This window comes from Ranitomeya imitator, chromosome 5, assembly GCF_032444005.1.
Source record: "Ranitomeya imitator isolate aRanImi1 chromosome 5, aRanImi1.pri, whole genome shotgun sequence".
NCBI classification, from domain to species: Eukaryota; Metazoa; Chordata; class Amphibia; order Anura; family Dendrobatidae; genus Ranitomeya; species Ranitomeya imitator.
Window position 1 is genome coordinate 132,006,898 of NC_091286.1, and position 14,679 is coordinate 132,021,576.

At 40.3% G+C, this 14,679-nt stretch overlaps 1 protein-coding gene across 4 annotated transcripts in view; it reads left to right on the forward strand.

Moving 5' to 3' along the window:
* Positions 1–14,679, forward strand: part of GRM1 (glutamate metabotropic receptor 1) — a 487,741-nt gene that overhangs the window by 406,756 nt on the left and 66,306 nt on the right. For all 4 annotated transcript variants that reach the window (XM_069769157.1, XM_069769159.1, XM_069769158.1 and 1 more), the window contains exon 5: positions 11,869–12,115. In XM_069769157.1, the coding sequence (XP_069625258.1) occupies positions 11,869–12,115 (247 nt within the window). The remainder of the gene's footprint in view (positions 1–11,868; positions 12,116–14,679) is intronic.

Here is a 14,679-nt window from a genome sequence, read left to right on the forward strand (position 1 = left end):
AAGGAATGGGCTCACTCACAATTTTGTCTAAGAACACTGCCATGAATAAGGAATGGTATCTAAACATCCTTCAAGAGCATATTCTCCCATCCCAACGATGCAGGGGAAATTTGTTTATGAACAATGCTTTTCCAGAATGGTTGATCACCATGTCATAAGGCTTCAGAAACAAAGCATTTAAAGTTTCAGTCCATGGACAGGAATTGTCAAAGCTCTCAATTCCATTGATAACCTGTGGTCGATTCTTAAAATGCTGGTGAAGTAGTGAAAACACAGAAATAGTGATAAACTTTTGAGTATTGATAAGGCAAGAATGGGTGGCCATCAGTCAGGATTTGGCCCAGAAGCTGATATCCAGTATGCCATGGTGAATTGTAGAAGACAATAAGGGTCAGCACACTAGACATGAGCAGTTCTTTTGAAATTTGAACCCACCTTCTTCAATGAATTATCTTCCCTTTGAAGTCAATTGAACATGATTTCAGCTCTGTAAAGCAAGCAGCCTTTTTAATGTCCAAATTACTTCAATCCATCTGTCTAAGAGAAATAGAATGGTAACAAGAGGTAACTAACAGCATGTAAAATAGCACACTGTACAAAAAGAATTTTTAAGTTACCTAAATTGTACAAATGTTCTACAAATTATACCTTTTGGGGAAGCAAATATATTCATTGTTGTTGTTTATAGACAGGTGGTACAAATGGAAAAAGACGTTGCATTTTCATATGGTTGAGTGCAGCAATTATCCCTGCTTGGGGTATATAAAGAGCTTTGCACTTTGCTGATTGAAGAAGAAGCAAAATATTTTGCATACGTCACCCAAAAATTAGCCCATTAATTAGCTAAATACAATAGGTATATTGTACTGTTTTGAATGTGAAAAAGTATTGGCCTCTCGACTAAGTAATAAAAACAATCTATTTTAGTCTATGATTACATAACCCAATCTTCTATTAAACCTATGCAGTCCTTCTTTGGGGGAACAGGACCTCCCCCCGGCTCGTGGCTTTTTTACGAACAAATTAGAAGCTATATAACTAAATTGTCCAGACAGGTTGATTTATTTAGACCTCTTACTCCATTCGAGTCGGCTTGCCTGGATGGGGACCCTCCAACACACACGGTATCGCTCCTCTATAAAATGTTCCAGGAGCACCAGGTGTCTACATATGATCCTCCAGCTTTCTTCTTGAAGTGGGAAAACGATTTGCACAAACCATTGACATTAGAGGACAGGAATAAGAGTCTCCTCCACACGTTCAGATCTTCACTATGTGCAGATTTCCAAGAGAGGAGTTATAAATTACTGACTCGTTGGTTCTCTACTACCCCAGATACATGTTGGAGGTGTTGGAAGGAGAGGGGTTCGTATGCTCATATTTGGTGGTCTTGTCCACCCATTAGAGGTTTTTGGGAGGATGTTTTTGATCTCCACAACAAATTATCCCTCCATAAGGTCCGACCCACAGTGGAGGTGGCTCTGTTGTCTATTTCTGATCTCTCCATAGCCAAATTTAAGAAAAGCCTTCTTAGACGTTTTTTGACAGCTGCACGAAATCTAATACCTCGTTATTGGAAACAATCAATTTCTCCTTCAAAATCTGAACTTGTGGCAGAGCTAAACCATCTCCTTCGTATGGAACAACTGGTGGGTCAGGATACGGGAACTTTGGATAAAGTATTAAATACATGGACCCCTTGGATAGTGTTTAGAGAGACTGAGGAGCTAACTACCTGGCTTGGTTAATTTACTAAATATACTATCGGTTCCCTAATGTATCTACTATTCAGGTGGTGGAACATTTTTGCTTTAATACTAACTAAAAGTTGAGTTGGACGGGACGCCGGAAACTTTACCCTCTCTCCCCACCCCATCTCCTCTCTCTTTTCTCTTCTCTTCACTCATGTTCAAATTCCTCTACTAATCATAAAGTTGGTTTAATTGGTGCATTCTTATATGGTGTCACCAGTTCTGACACCGATCTTATCTATTATTCACTGTAACCACTGCTCACCTGGACATTATTCCATTAAGGGATTCCATATAGTGATCTTCCTGTTATAGAGACATTGTTTACTGCTTACTAGTAGTGTTGAGCAATACCGTCCGATATTTGAAAGTATTGGTATCGGATGGTATGAGCCGATATCTGAAAAATATCGGATATCGCCGATACCGATATCCGATACCAATACAAGTCAATGGGACACAAATATCGGAAGGTATCCTCTATGGTTCCCAGGGTCTGAAGGAGAGGAAACTCTCCTTCAGGCCCTGGGATCCATATTCATGTGTAAAATAAAGAATAAAAATAAAAAATATTGATATACTTACCCTCGGACGCGCCCTGGTTGTCACCGCTGCAACCGCCATGCTTCCCTTTCTAAGAATGAGCGCGTTAAGGACCTTCGATGACGTCGCGGCTTGTGATTGGTCGCTGAGCGGTCATGTGACCGCTCACGCGACCAATCACAAGCCGCGACGTCATCGAAGGTCCTTAACGCGCTCATTCTTAGGAATGAGCATGTTAATGACCTTCAATGACGTCGCGGCTTGTGATTGGTCACGTGAGCGGTCACATGACCTCTCAGCGACCAATCACAAGCCGCGATGTCATCGAAAGTCCTTAACGCGCTCATTCTTAGGAACGGAAGCATGGCGGTTGCAGCGGTGACAACCAGGGCGCGTCTGAGGGTAAGTATATCAATATTTTTTATTTTTATTCTTTATTTTACACATGAATCTTAATCCCGATACCGATTCCCGATATCACAAAAATATCGGAACTCGGTATCGGAATTCCGATACCGCAAATATCGGCCGATACCCGATACTTGCGGTATCGGAATGCTCAACACTACTTACTAGTAACATAGTAACATAGTAACATAGTTAGTAAGGCCGAAAAAAGACATTTGTCCATCCAGTTCAGCCTATATTCCATCATAATAAATACCCAGATATACGTCCTTCTACAGAACCTAATAATTGTATGATACAATATTGTTCTGCTCCAGGAAGACATCCAGGCCTCTCTTGAACCCCTCGACTGAGTTCGCCATCACCACCTCCTCAGGCAAGCAATTCCAGATTCTCACTGCCCTAACAGTAAAGAATCCTCTTCTATGTTGGTGGAAAAACCTTCTCTCCTCCAGACGCAAAGAATGCCCCCTTGTGCCCGTCACCTTCCTTGGTATAAACAGATCCTCAGCGAGATATTTGTATTGTCCCCTTATATACTTATACATGGTTATTAGATCGCCCCTCAGTCGTCTTTTTTCTAGACTAAATAATCCTAATTTCGCTAATCTATCTGGGTATTGTAGTTCTCCCATCCCCTTTATTAATTTTGTTGCCCTCCTTTGTACTCTCTCTAGTTCCATTATATCCTTCCTGAGCACCGGTGCCCAAAACTGGACACAGTACTCCATGTGCGGTCTAACTAGGGATTTATTTAGCATTGTTATTCAACATTTAATCACTGTAGCAGGCTGTAGTTAATTTGTTCATGTTACGGGCTCTTGCTCACTAGTTTTTTTGTCATCATGTCCCTTATAGTTTATTCGTATACCTATGTATCCATTTTTATATAATATTTTTAATATCACTATAAAAATGTCTTATAGATTTTGATCATTTGTTCCTTCACTATTGCTATTGTTTTAATGTCTGTAAGAAGAAGGGATCACTATACCTATTTATGGGGATAGTTTTCAGTTGTGTATTGTACATATTGACTCTTGGTATGTATTTGTTGAATGTATTTGTTGAAAACACTGTAAAAACATAATGTATATAAAAATTCTTAGAATTGCACTTCAGTAATCATAGAAAATATGCCTAAGGTATGTGCACACACTGTGGAATGGTGTGCAGATTTTTCCACACTGATTTTGATAAATCCACAGGAAAACCGCACTGGGGATTTACTGCAGAATTACCGTGGTTTTTCAGTGTTTTTTGTGCGGGTTCCACCTGCGGTTTTACACCTGCGGATTCCTATTGAGGAGCAGGTGTAAACCGCTGCGGAATCCGCACAAAGAATTGACATGCTGCGGAATATAAACCGCTGCATTTCCGCGCGTTTTTTCCACAGCATATGCACTGCAGATTTTGTTTTCCTTAGGTTTACATGGTACTGTACAAAGCATGGAAAACCATCCGCTGCGGATCTGCAGCAAAATCCGCAGCGTGTGCACATACCCTTAAAGATCCAAAAGCAGCAAACTTTGTATAACCTAAAATTTGTGTCAAGTCTAAAACCTTTTGGCCATGGCTACAATATATTGTGCTAGAACAACCTAACAAAATGCACAAAAAAAGGAAAAATGTCAACGAACATCACTACAGGCTTCTGTCATTGAACAAACTCACGATCACAGCTTATATTTTTTTATGCACAAATGCGAAAAACGATAAGAAATCATGAAGTTATAAGTGATTTCTGTCTACGGGCTAGGATACTAATATGGATACATCAAAGGCATTTACTATGAACTCTATAATGGTAATAATTACATAAAAACCAACTAAAAAAACACCATTGCTTCTTTATTGATACTGGAAAAAAGTTCAATATTCTTAAACTTTTTAGAAATGATGGATCTAAAATGTAAAGATGTCTCTATGAGGAGGTAGCAGAGTCACCTCTGCCGAATGAAAAAAAATGTAAATGTTAGACATAGCACATCATTCTTTGAGGATACCATATGAGAATTTGCATTGAGGTCCTGAAGCTGTAAGTTAGTTCTCTGCACGGAACATTTTGAAATTCAGTCTGCCTGGTCAAGCTCTGCTCTTACTAGCTCCAATAAAGATGTTGAATTAGAAAAACAAAATGACTTAACATATATCACATACAACAGTTTTTATACTTTCTTCTACCTTTAATATGTTTATAGAATAGGAAGGACCTAAACAGTAAATCTTTCTGAGGGAAAAAATAATAGCGCATAACTAAAGCATTTGCAGACAGATAATCAATAATTGGCTGTGCTTCTTTAGCCTTTGGACTTTTGTTTCTTCTCTTGGCTCTATTGGGTCTTTTGTACCTTGGTGAAAAATAAGATTTATTCTGTGAATAAAGGTCACAGAAATGTATGCAGCTTGTGTAAGAACTCCTAAAATAATGGTTATAAGTGAGGACAAAATATTATGTTCTTCTGTCAACAGGTTTTTAGATTTTAAATAGAAATCAAAGAACAAAATTTATTATCACACCACGGTGACTATAGGCCACATGGCCTTTAGTAAGATTGTCAAGGTCAACAAGTTTACTCCAAAACATGGATGCAAACAGGGAGGATATGGAGTATAAGGAAACCCATTTTAAAAGCTTACAAAAATATATTGTCAAATAATATCATAATATCGTGATCAAAGTAATTACAAGACATATATAGACAAAAGGAAATGTATCTGAAACTTGTAGAAATTATAAAAACTTTGCAGTTTTTGAACTTTGAAGTATTGTGCCCTAAAAACGTATAGTCAAACCACACAACATAGTTAATGATGCAACCCCAATTAAAAAAAAAACAGTTCAAAGGTCAATTTTCAACTAAGTCACATGACTGTGTAAGAAGAGCTGAAGAATCTTTCAGAACAAAGATGGTCAGAGGTTAACCAGTCTGTGACCAATCGTGTTTAAACATTGTGGAACAATTTCAGAAAAAATGTCCCTAAATGTAAAACTGCAAAGACTGAATATCCCACCATCTACACTACATAATATCATCAAAAGATTCAGAGATTCTGGAGAAATCTATGTGCGCAAGGATCAAGACTGACAGTCAATATTGGATGGGACTCAAGAGGCACTGCATTAAAAACAGGCATTATTCGGTCATGCAAATCAATGCAAGAGCTCAGGAATACTTCCAGAAATAATTATCTGTTAACACAGTTTGCTTTATCATACAAAGAAGAAGCTATATACTGTATCAACACAATGCCGAAACCCTGTCATCTTCTCTAGGCCAGAGGTCTTTTGAAATGGACTGAGGCAAAATGGAAAACTATTCTGTGGTCAGATGAAACAAAATGTGAAATTATTTATAGAAACCATGGATGCCATGACCTGTGGACTCAAGAGGAGAGGAACCATCCAGCTTGTTATCAGCGAACAGTTCAAAAGCCTGCATCTGATTGTTTGGGACTGCATTAGGGACTGTGACTTGATCAGCTTACACATCTACATGGGCACATTGCAAAACTCAGAAGGGAAGGAGAGCAGATTTTGCTGGAAGGGTTTGTGGGTATAGTGTCACATTAGCATAGTCCCTGTGGTATGAGAACAGCAGAACCCCTCTAAAAGAGATGCCATTTTATCAAGTATTTCCCAAAATGAATCCATCCAGGGGTGTGGTGAGCATTTTGACACCACAGAAGTTCCACAGAATTTTACAACATTAGGCTAAAAAGAGAAAAATGTATATATTTTTCCACTACAATGTTGTTTTAGACAAATATTTCTCATTTTCACATGGTGTAACAAGATAAAATGGACAGTACTGTTTGGTCACATCTCAGATCTTGAAAGGGAAGAAGCGCCATTTGACTTTGGTAACTCAGAAGTTCCTTGAATAGTTTGCGGGTGACATTTGCAGAGCGTAAAAAAGTGCAAACATAGTATTTACAGAGACAGTATAGCAGCAACGCATTTCAAATGCACATGGTGTTCTTTGCCAGAGCTGCAACACAAATGACAACACAATATTTAAATGTGCTGCAGCCTTTTAGGACTGCAAGTGTCGAGATAGTACACCCAATAGGCTTTGACATCACGGAGTCGTTTGCTGCTATCTCTGCCCTCTGAGTATGGAAAGCTTTTTCTATCGCAAAGACCTGCAACGTAGAGGTTTCCCGACGATTCTATAGGAACAAATGCCTAGAAGCATATGTCCCGTTAGTGTTAGAAATACTGCAAATGTCTGTCAAATGCTTTTAAATTCCTAGTTGTGCAGCCTGTATACATTTTATTACAGGATGTGGATCTGATGACATATATCACTTTGTCACTACTACACTTAGTATAGTGTTTAATGACATGATTTTGGGAATGGTCACTGTGGTGACCGCAACATATCGACACATTCTTCAACGATTTAATACACATCTACAAAAGCCCTTATAAATAAGTCACGTTTGGCACTGATTGGAGGGCCTAGGTGCATTAGAGGATAAAATATTTCCTAGTGTACTTGCTTTGTTAGCTACCACTTCACATCATAACTACAGTATTTTTGTCAGTACCACGTCCTCTTGCAATACAGGAAGATATTTTAACACAAATTTTTTGATCTCACAAAATTGAGAACTATACTGAAGAGGTTTGTAGCCAACTGTTGTATTTCTACAAGGAAAATCCCAAATCAGATCAGCGCATTTTTTGTTTTGCACAATATTAATGGCCTCATTAAAATCCATGTTGGATAGCGTCTCTTTTCAGTTTTGTACTACAGGTCTGCAACTCTCCCTTTAAATGGTTAGTGTTGCTACAATTTTGCTTAAAACAAGTAAACTCACCAACCAGGGTTGAATTAATCATATGCCTAGGGTGGCTACTCTCTGCATGTAGAATTGTATATCATGAAAGGTGTTTAGAAAAAGTGGAGGTTGCAATATCACATCCAGATACTTCCAATTTGAGATCTAGGATGGAAATATAAGAATTGTGAAAAACAGAGGTAAATTTCAAACCAAAAGAGTTGTCATAGATGTAGGATCCAAATTCCGGTATGGCAGACACATCACCCCTCCAGATAAATAGGAGGTCATCAATGTATCTGCCATCTCAGGCTGCACAACTAGGAATTTAAAAAAATGTATTTCCAGATATTTGCAGTATTTCTAATACTAACTGGACCATGTCATATGCTTCCAGGCATTTTGTCCTACAGCATCGTCAGAAAAATGCTACGTTGCAGGTCTTTGCGGTAGAAAAAGTTTTCGTAACTCAGAAGGGCGGAGATTCCTGCAAGTGGTGCCATGATAGCGATGTGAAGCCTATTGGATATACTTTCACGACACTTGCAGCCCAAATGGGTTGAATTCATGCAAAGTGGTGATGTTTCAATATTAAAATTTCTATGCACCTTTTGTATTTTCTATTCTTTAGACATTATCCTGTTATTCATTAAGTGGCTTCTTCATGATTTTTTCTTGTTCCGTATTTTACTGACATCTTGTGATTGTATTGATTTTAATGTTAATCATGTGATGCTGTGCATGTCTTTCCATTGGTGAGGGCTCATTTAAATTTTGTGTGGTCATTTGAGTTGCAGCTCTGACAAAGAACGCCATGTGCGGTCAAAACACATTACTGCTATGCTGTCTCTGTACATATCATGTTTGCATGTTTTTATGCTCTCCAATAAGTTTTTGCTTAGTTCCCTGAAGCTGGATCGATTTTTCTTTTCTTTGGATTTTCATCCGGTCCTGTGGATCTCGTGCTTCTACCGCCTAGAGCCTGGGTGAGCTGTTTTTTTCTTTTGTAATCTCTAAGGGGTAGACCAGCAGAACCATCCCACGGTGTCCCCATTTTGTAAACTAGACCACTTAGGGAATTCATGTGAGGATACAGTGACTATTTTGGCCTAACAGGAGTTTTCTAGAAAAAAACATGCAGTTTATGTTTCTTAATGAAAATTGCAAATATGCTAGCTTAGTGTCCAACACATTGAGGCCAGTGTGTGCTATTGGATACACATGCCCCACTAACTCTTAACTCAATCCTCCATCCTACAGCAATGCCATACATGTGGATACTAACTGCTGTCTAGGCTGTCTAGGTACACTCTGGGTCTCGGAAAGGAATGATATCATTTTTTGGGGGGGAGGTGTGATGGCTATGTAGCATTTTGAGAGCTTTTCTGCTATCAGTAACATTGAATCCCAATATTTTTCTATTGACAGGTGATTGACCTGAGTGGGGTCTTTTTTTGCGCAATGAGTTGAAGTTTTTTATTGGTACCACAATTTGCGGGAAATAAGAACTTGAACAGCTTTTAAAGATATGTTAAAATTTTTGTTGTGCTCTAGCACTTACATAGTGGTTTCTGTCTGAATCCACTAAAAACAAGATTCAGATTGGATCTCCACTGGAACTGTTCACTATGATGAGGCAGATTGAGTTATTCTGGACTCTGTATGGCCTCTCTTGGTATGTATTTATTTGGAGGTAGAAAAAAGTATTTTGTAAATGCTTAAAAACACTAAGCGTCACTGTAATATTTGACTAAATCTGCCTCATTATAGAGAATGGTTACAGCGGGGGTTTTATCTGAATTTTGTTTTTTTCTTTTTGTATTTTTAGATTTTAAACTGTGACGTAAGCACTCAGTGTAGAGCACATGGTTAATGTGAACCTAGCAACCCTGCAATTCTGACAAGATCATACAGCCATCTAAGGTGTGGGGGTCATTAGATTCCTCCTTGACAACTGATATACAAGTTTGTGGAATCCCCTGTTACCACAGCAGATAATTCACATAAAGAAGTGTCTGTCAGCGGCTCATTTACTTTTCTTCATTAAAAATGTATGCATTCTTTGTAGAGTGTGCATGTGTATAGAAACTTCAGGAGAGATCAATGGTGGCCCAAACAGCATTTGGCAGACAGCTATGCAAACTGTATGGTCACCAATAGGAGGTATGAGCACTAAAAGTTTTCAGAGCAGCATTAACTCCAAATACAGGCTGCTGAGGATCACATATGTTTCTCGCCTCTGCTCATCTTAAAGGAGTTCCAGAGTCGTAAAAAACATGTTGTATATAAAAGAAATGTCATGATAAATAAATTCTTAAATACCTTTTGATTGTACGTAAATTAAAAGTATTAATCTGTGCAATGTAGTGCCTTAGCTGGGTTTACAGACTACAGAACTGGTTTGTCAGCATAAGAGAACGACAGTCATTGTAATTAGTGATGAGCGAGTGTACTCGTTGCTCAGGTTTTCCCGAGCACGCTCGGGTGACCTCCGAGTATTTATGACAGCTCGGAGATTTAGTTTTCATCCCGGCAGCTGAATGATTTACAGCTACTAGCCAGGCTGAGTACATGTGGGGGTTGCCTGGTTGCTAGGGAATCCCCACATGTACTCAGCCTGGCTAATAGCTGTAAATCATTCAGCTGCCGGGATGAAAACTAAATCTCCGAGCTGTCATAAATACTCGGAGGTCACCCGAGCGTGCTCGGGAAAACCTGAGCAACGAGTACACTCGTTGGGGTGAAAATTGCAGAAAAAAAGATTTTTTATAACATGGGGGTCCGTCTTATTGTCCGAATTTACAGTATCTTATGGCGGTGGCAGAGCAGGGTCACAGGAGGCAAGGTGTCGGCAGAGGTGGGGTGATGCTGGGATGAGGAGGTGCTGGGATGAGAAGGTGCTGGGATCAGGAGGTGCTGGGATCAGGAGGTGCTGGGATCAGGAGGTGCTGGGAGCAGGAGGTGCAGTGAGAGGTATGGCGTGAGAGGGGTCCCTGGCGTACCATGCAGGCTTACCTAGGTGGCAGAGGTGCGGTGGCAGAGGTCCGGTGGCAGAGGTGCAGTGGCAGGGGTGTGGCGGCAGAGGAGGCGCAGTAAGCGGGGTCCCTTTCCCCGGTATGGTGATGCAGCAGGCCCAGTATGCAGCAGAGCCGGGTGAATCCTCTTGTTATCGGTGGGCGCGGCCATCTTCCTGAGGCCGCGCGTGTGCAGATGAAGCGCTCTGCTCCCGGGGCTTCAGGAAAATGGCCGCGGGAGGCCGCGCGTGCGCAGATGGAGATCGCGGCGGCCATTTTCCTGAAGCCCCGGGAAGCAGAGCGCTCCATCTGCGCACGCGCGGCCTCCGGAAAATGGCCGCCACCACCGATAACAAGAGGATTCACCCGGCTCTGCTGCATACCGGGCCTGCTGCATCACCATACCGGGGAAAGGGACCCCGCTTACTGCGCCTCCTCTGCCGCCACACCCTCGCAACCGCACCTCTGCCACCGGACCTCTGCCACCGCATCTCTGCCACCTAGGTAAGCCTGCATTGCGACTATTAGACGCACCCCTCATTTTCCCCCCTTTTTTGGGGGGGAAAAAGTGCGTCTTTTAGTCCGAAAAATACGGTATATCTCTTTTTATAAATACATTCTATCTTCACTTTTACCTGCTAAACAGACCTTTTTTCAGTTTGTGTCAAGGATTATTAAATGATAGAATAAAGTAAGAAAAGATGTGTAGTTCCATTTTCATTCTTAAAGGGAACCTAACAGAAGATTTTTACACTCCAAGCTGTCATCTATGTAAAGTCACTGTAATGTTGACTGGATGGAAATATGTGTTTCTGTTTTTTGAGAAATTCAATTGCATTTTTTTATATAAATGAGCCATTTGCAGCAGGGCCAACACTGCCCTTACAGCGCTCCCGCCTTTTTCGCAATTTCCCCAGCCACCACTTGCCCCTGTCAGTGACTAACAGATCACTGTTGTCTGCCCCTCCCAAGATCTTGCGCAAGCAAGTGCCCTACGGTGGTGCATGTGCAGTAGGGTCCTGATGATGTAATGAGAGTAGACTATGGATCTGCCCATGCAGCGCCTCAGGGTATGACCGTGCCTGTGCAAAAGATAGACTTGTCAGTAATTGACAAGAGGCAGAAGGCCGTGCGGAAATAGGGAGAGACGCCAGAGAACTGTAAGACCCCCTCCACTTGTGGGTCATTTGCATAAAAATTAGCTGATGGATTTAAATTTGGATTTAATCAACATTACAGCAACTTTATGTGGATGACATTAGTTTGGCGTGTAAAAATCTGCTGACAGGTTCACTTTAATTGTGTCATGAATGCAATATTCTCTGAAGAATAAAAAAGGTGTCTTTCATTTTGTTATCTTTCAGGCAACGAAAGCTTAGAAGACAACTATGTACAGGATAGCAAAATGGGATTTGTCATTAATGCAATCTATGCAATGGCTCATGGCCTCCATGATATGCATGGAGTCTTGTGTCCAGGACATGTCGGTTTGTGTGATGCAATGAGGCCTATTGACGGCAGCAAACTGCTTGAATTCCTCATAAAAAGTTCATTTACTGGTGTTTCTGGAGAAGATGTTTGGTTTGATGAAAAAGGAGATGCCCCTGGAAGGTAAAAGTTTGGTTTATGTCAGCACAGCATAACAGCACATTTTCTGATGGGAGATTTGGCAGCATCATTATACTGGGTTCTTTATTTTACTTTAAAAGTGATGTCCACTGCTGAACAACCATCAATCATTTTCATGCCCCATGGAAAATAAACAGTATATACTCAGCACCTAAAGTGGTGCCTCCCAGAGATATTGGTACTGCTCTATCTGGTGGTTGACATGACATTGTTGTCACAAGACCACTGCAGCCAGTCAGCATTCACTGATCGACTGCAGCTTTTCATTTTTCCTTCAGATTGGGCGTCTGCTCTAACAAAATTGTTAAGGCTGCACCTGGTTATCAAACACTGATTGTCTGCAGCGAACACATGACAATACAATGTTAAAACAACCACTGGGAACAGCAGCAATCAAAATCTGGCTAATAAATGCTGGTATCTTATAATTAACAGTCATGTAAAATTAAATATATATATGTTCACCTTCTCCTGGTGATTCCGTGGCAACTTGCTTGGTCTGCTTCTAAACTCTGTACAGCCCGGCCTTTTGTGATTCTGTCAGGGTTTTCCTTTCAGGGCTTGTAGATTTTGTTTCAGATTCATGGGTAATTCACAATGAGACATGCAACAACTGGGGTTGTAAGAGATATTGATTTTCCATTAAACTCAAATATGGTAATAGATAAATTCACGACCAATCTGCGCCAAGAGGTTCAAAATAAAATTCTCACCGCAATTTCTGCGTAAAAACACAAAAAACACAACGCATGTGGATGAGATTGGTTTAGATTTCAAGTATGCAAGGAGTGAAAGGGGGTGACAGGGTAGGTGAAGCTCACCATGTTGAAGACTTTGATAATGGAGAAAGAGTCCAGCTCCAGTTATTCCATAAAAACATATTTATTTGTGGGATGCAATGATTATAGACCGCAAGGTCTGAAGCGCATCTGAAAATGTGTACAACCCCTATGGGGGCTCGTGACGCTTTATGCCGATTATGACATTTTTAATGATTTACAAATAAATATGTTTTATGGGATACCTGGGGCTTGATTCGTTCTCCATTATCGATTGGTTTTCCTACTGCGCTGCTGAAATTCCATGCCTCGGATCCTTCTTTACATTTTGGTGAGCTGACAATTTTTTCCTTTCTATTTACATTGAAGACTTCGGATCTTTAATAGGAGTTCAGCCAGAGGGTGCCATAAATGGCAAAGGAAATTTCATCATCACAATCCAGTCCAGTAATAAAACCATTCTTTATTGAAGCAGTTTTAAAAGGTTTAAAAAGACCCTGAATTCAGACGCGTTTCTGGTGTGCACAGACACCCTTACTCATAGAACATGAGCGGTAGAATAAAAAAGACCATATAAAACAAAATGAAATGGTTGGGCCAATTAACTTAAGCAGACCGCTGTGAAAAAGAAGGCTGAACTAATCACCATACATGAACATGCCATAAAGAGATACAAGAGAAGCCATTGAACATTGCATACTGTGGCAGAATACTATGATAAGTGAATAAAGTATGCTAAAATTACTATACATGCAAAAATAAACAAATTCAATAAATATAAAACAATTCATTTCTACAATTCATGCCCTGGGGAAATTTTGTGTTTTGCTGCAAAATCCAATGCACTTCACATAACGCACATTGTTTTTGCCAATTTCCTCCTCTGACAAGACAGTCCACTCTTTCAAAACCAAAAAACGAGAGCTGAGAAATGTCACCTCTATGCATAGCACAAAAATGTTTGACCGCACCTGAACAACTAGCATTATTGCTATTAATATTAGACATGCTGAGATACCCTTCTTTTCAACTTTATTGTAGTATGTCCAATATATTGGAGATTGCAGCTGTTCCAACTGACACAATAAATGACATGATTAGAGTTGCAATTCAAAACTGATTGAATATGTTGTGATGTGCCGTTAGACGACTGGAATGTGTGCTTTCTATGTTCTGCCAAAAGAAATGCAGAGTTTTAGGACTGCAAGGGAGACTGGGTGATAGATATAACCAAGAGAACGGCCTTTCCTGGCTACTCATTCCTGGCTCAGTAATAGTACGAAGACTGTCATCTTGGTTCCCGATAGGTAAGTATTTTAATACAATGTTTCTGATATTGTGAAACTGGGGACTGAAGGCAGTAGAGAACGCCACATAAGAGGGAGAAAAGGAGTCATTGACAACACAGGGTTTGTATAACAAATCATCGCGGATTCGTGTGATATGCTGGACGTGTTCAAAAGCACGTTTGATATTGAATTTACTATAACCCATACTGAGAAGTCTGTGATCACAGAGCCCGCCATCAAAAAACTGTCACTGCTGGAACATGTTATTTTAGCTCGAACAAACTCCGCCTTAGGAATAGGAAGAATCGTATTTTTGGGGTGGGAGCTTGAGGACAGTAAAATGGTGTTTCCAGCAGTGCTTTAGCGGTGAAGGGAAAAATCAATTCTGACAGTAACTGTATTACCCCATAGATGAATGTCAAGAAAAGGAATGTCAGCAGATAGATCACTGACAGTGAAATTACATTGATTTGAATTG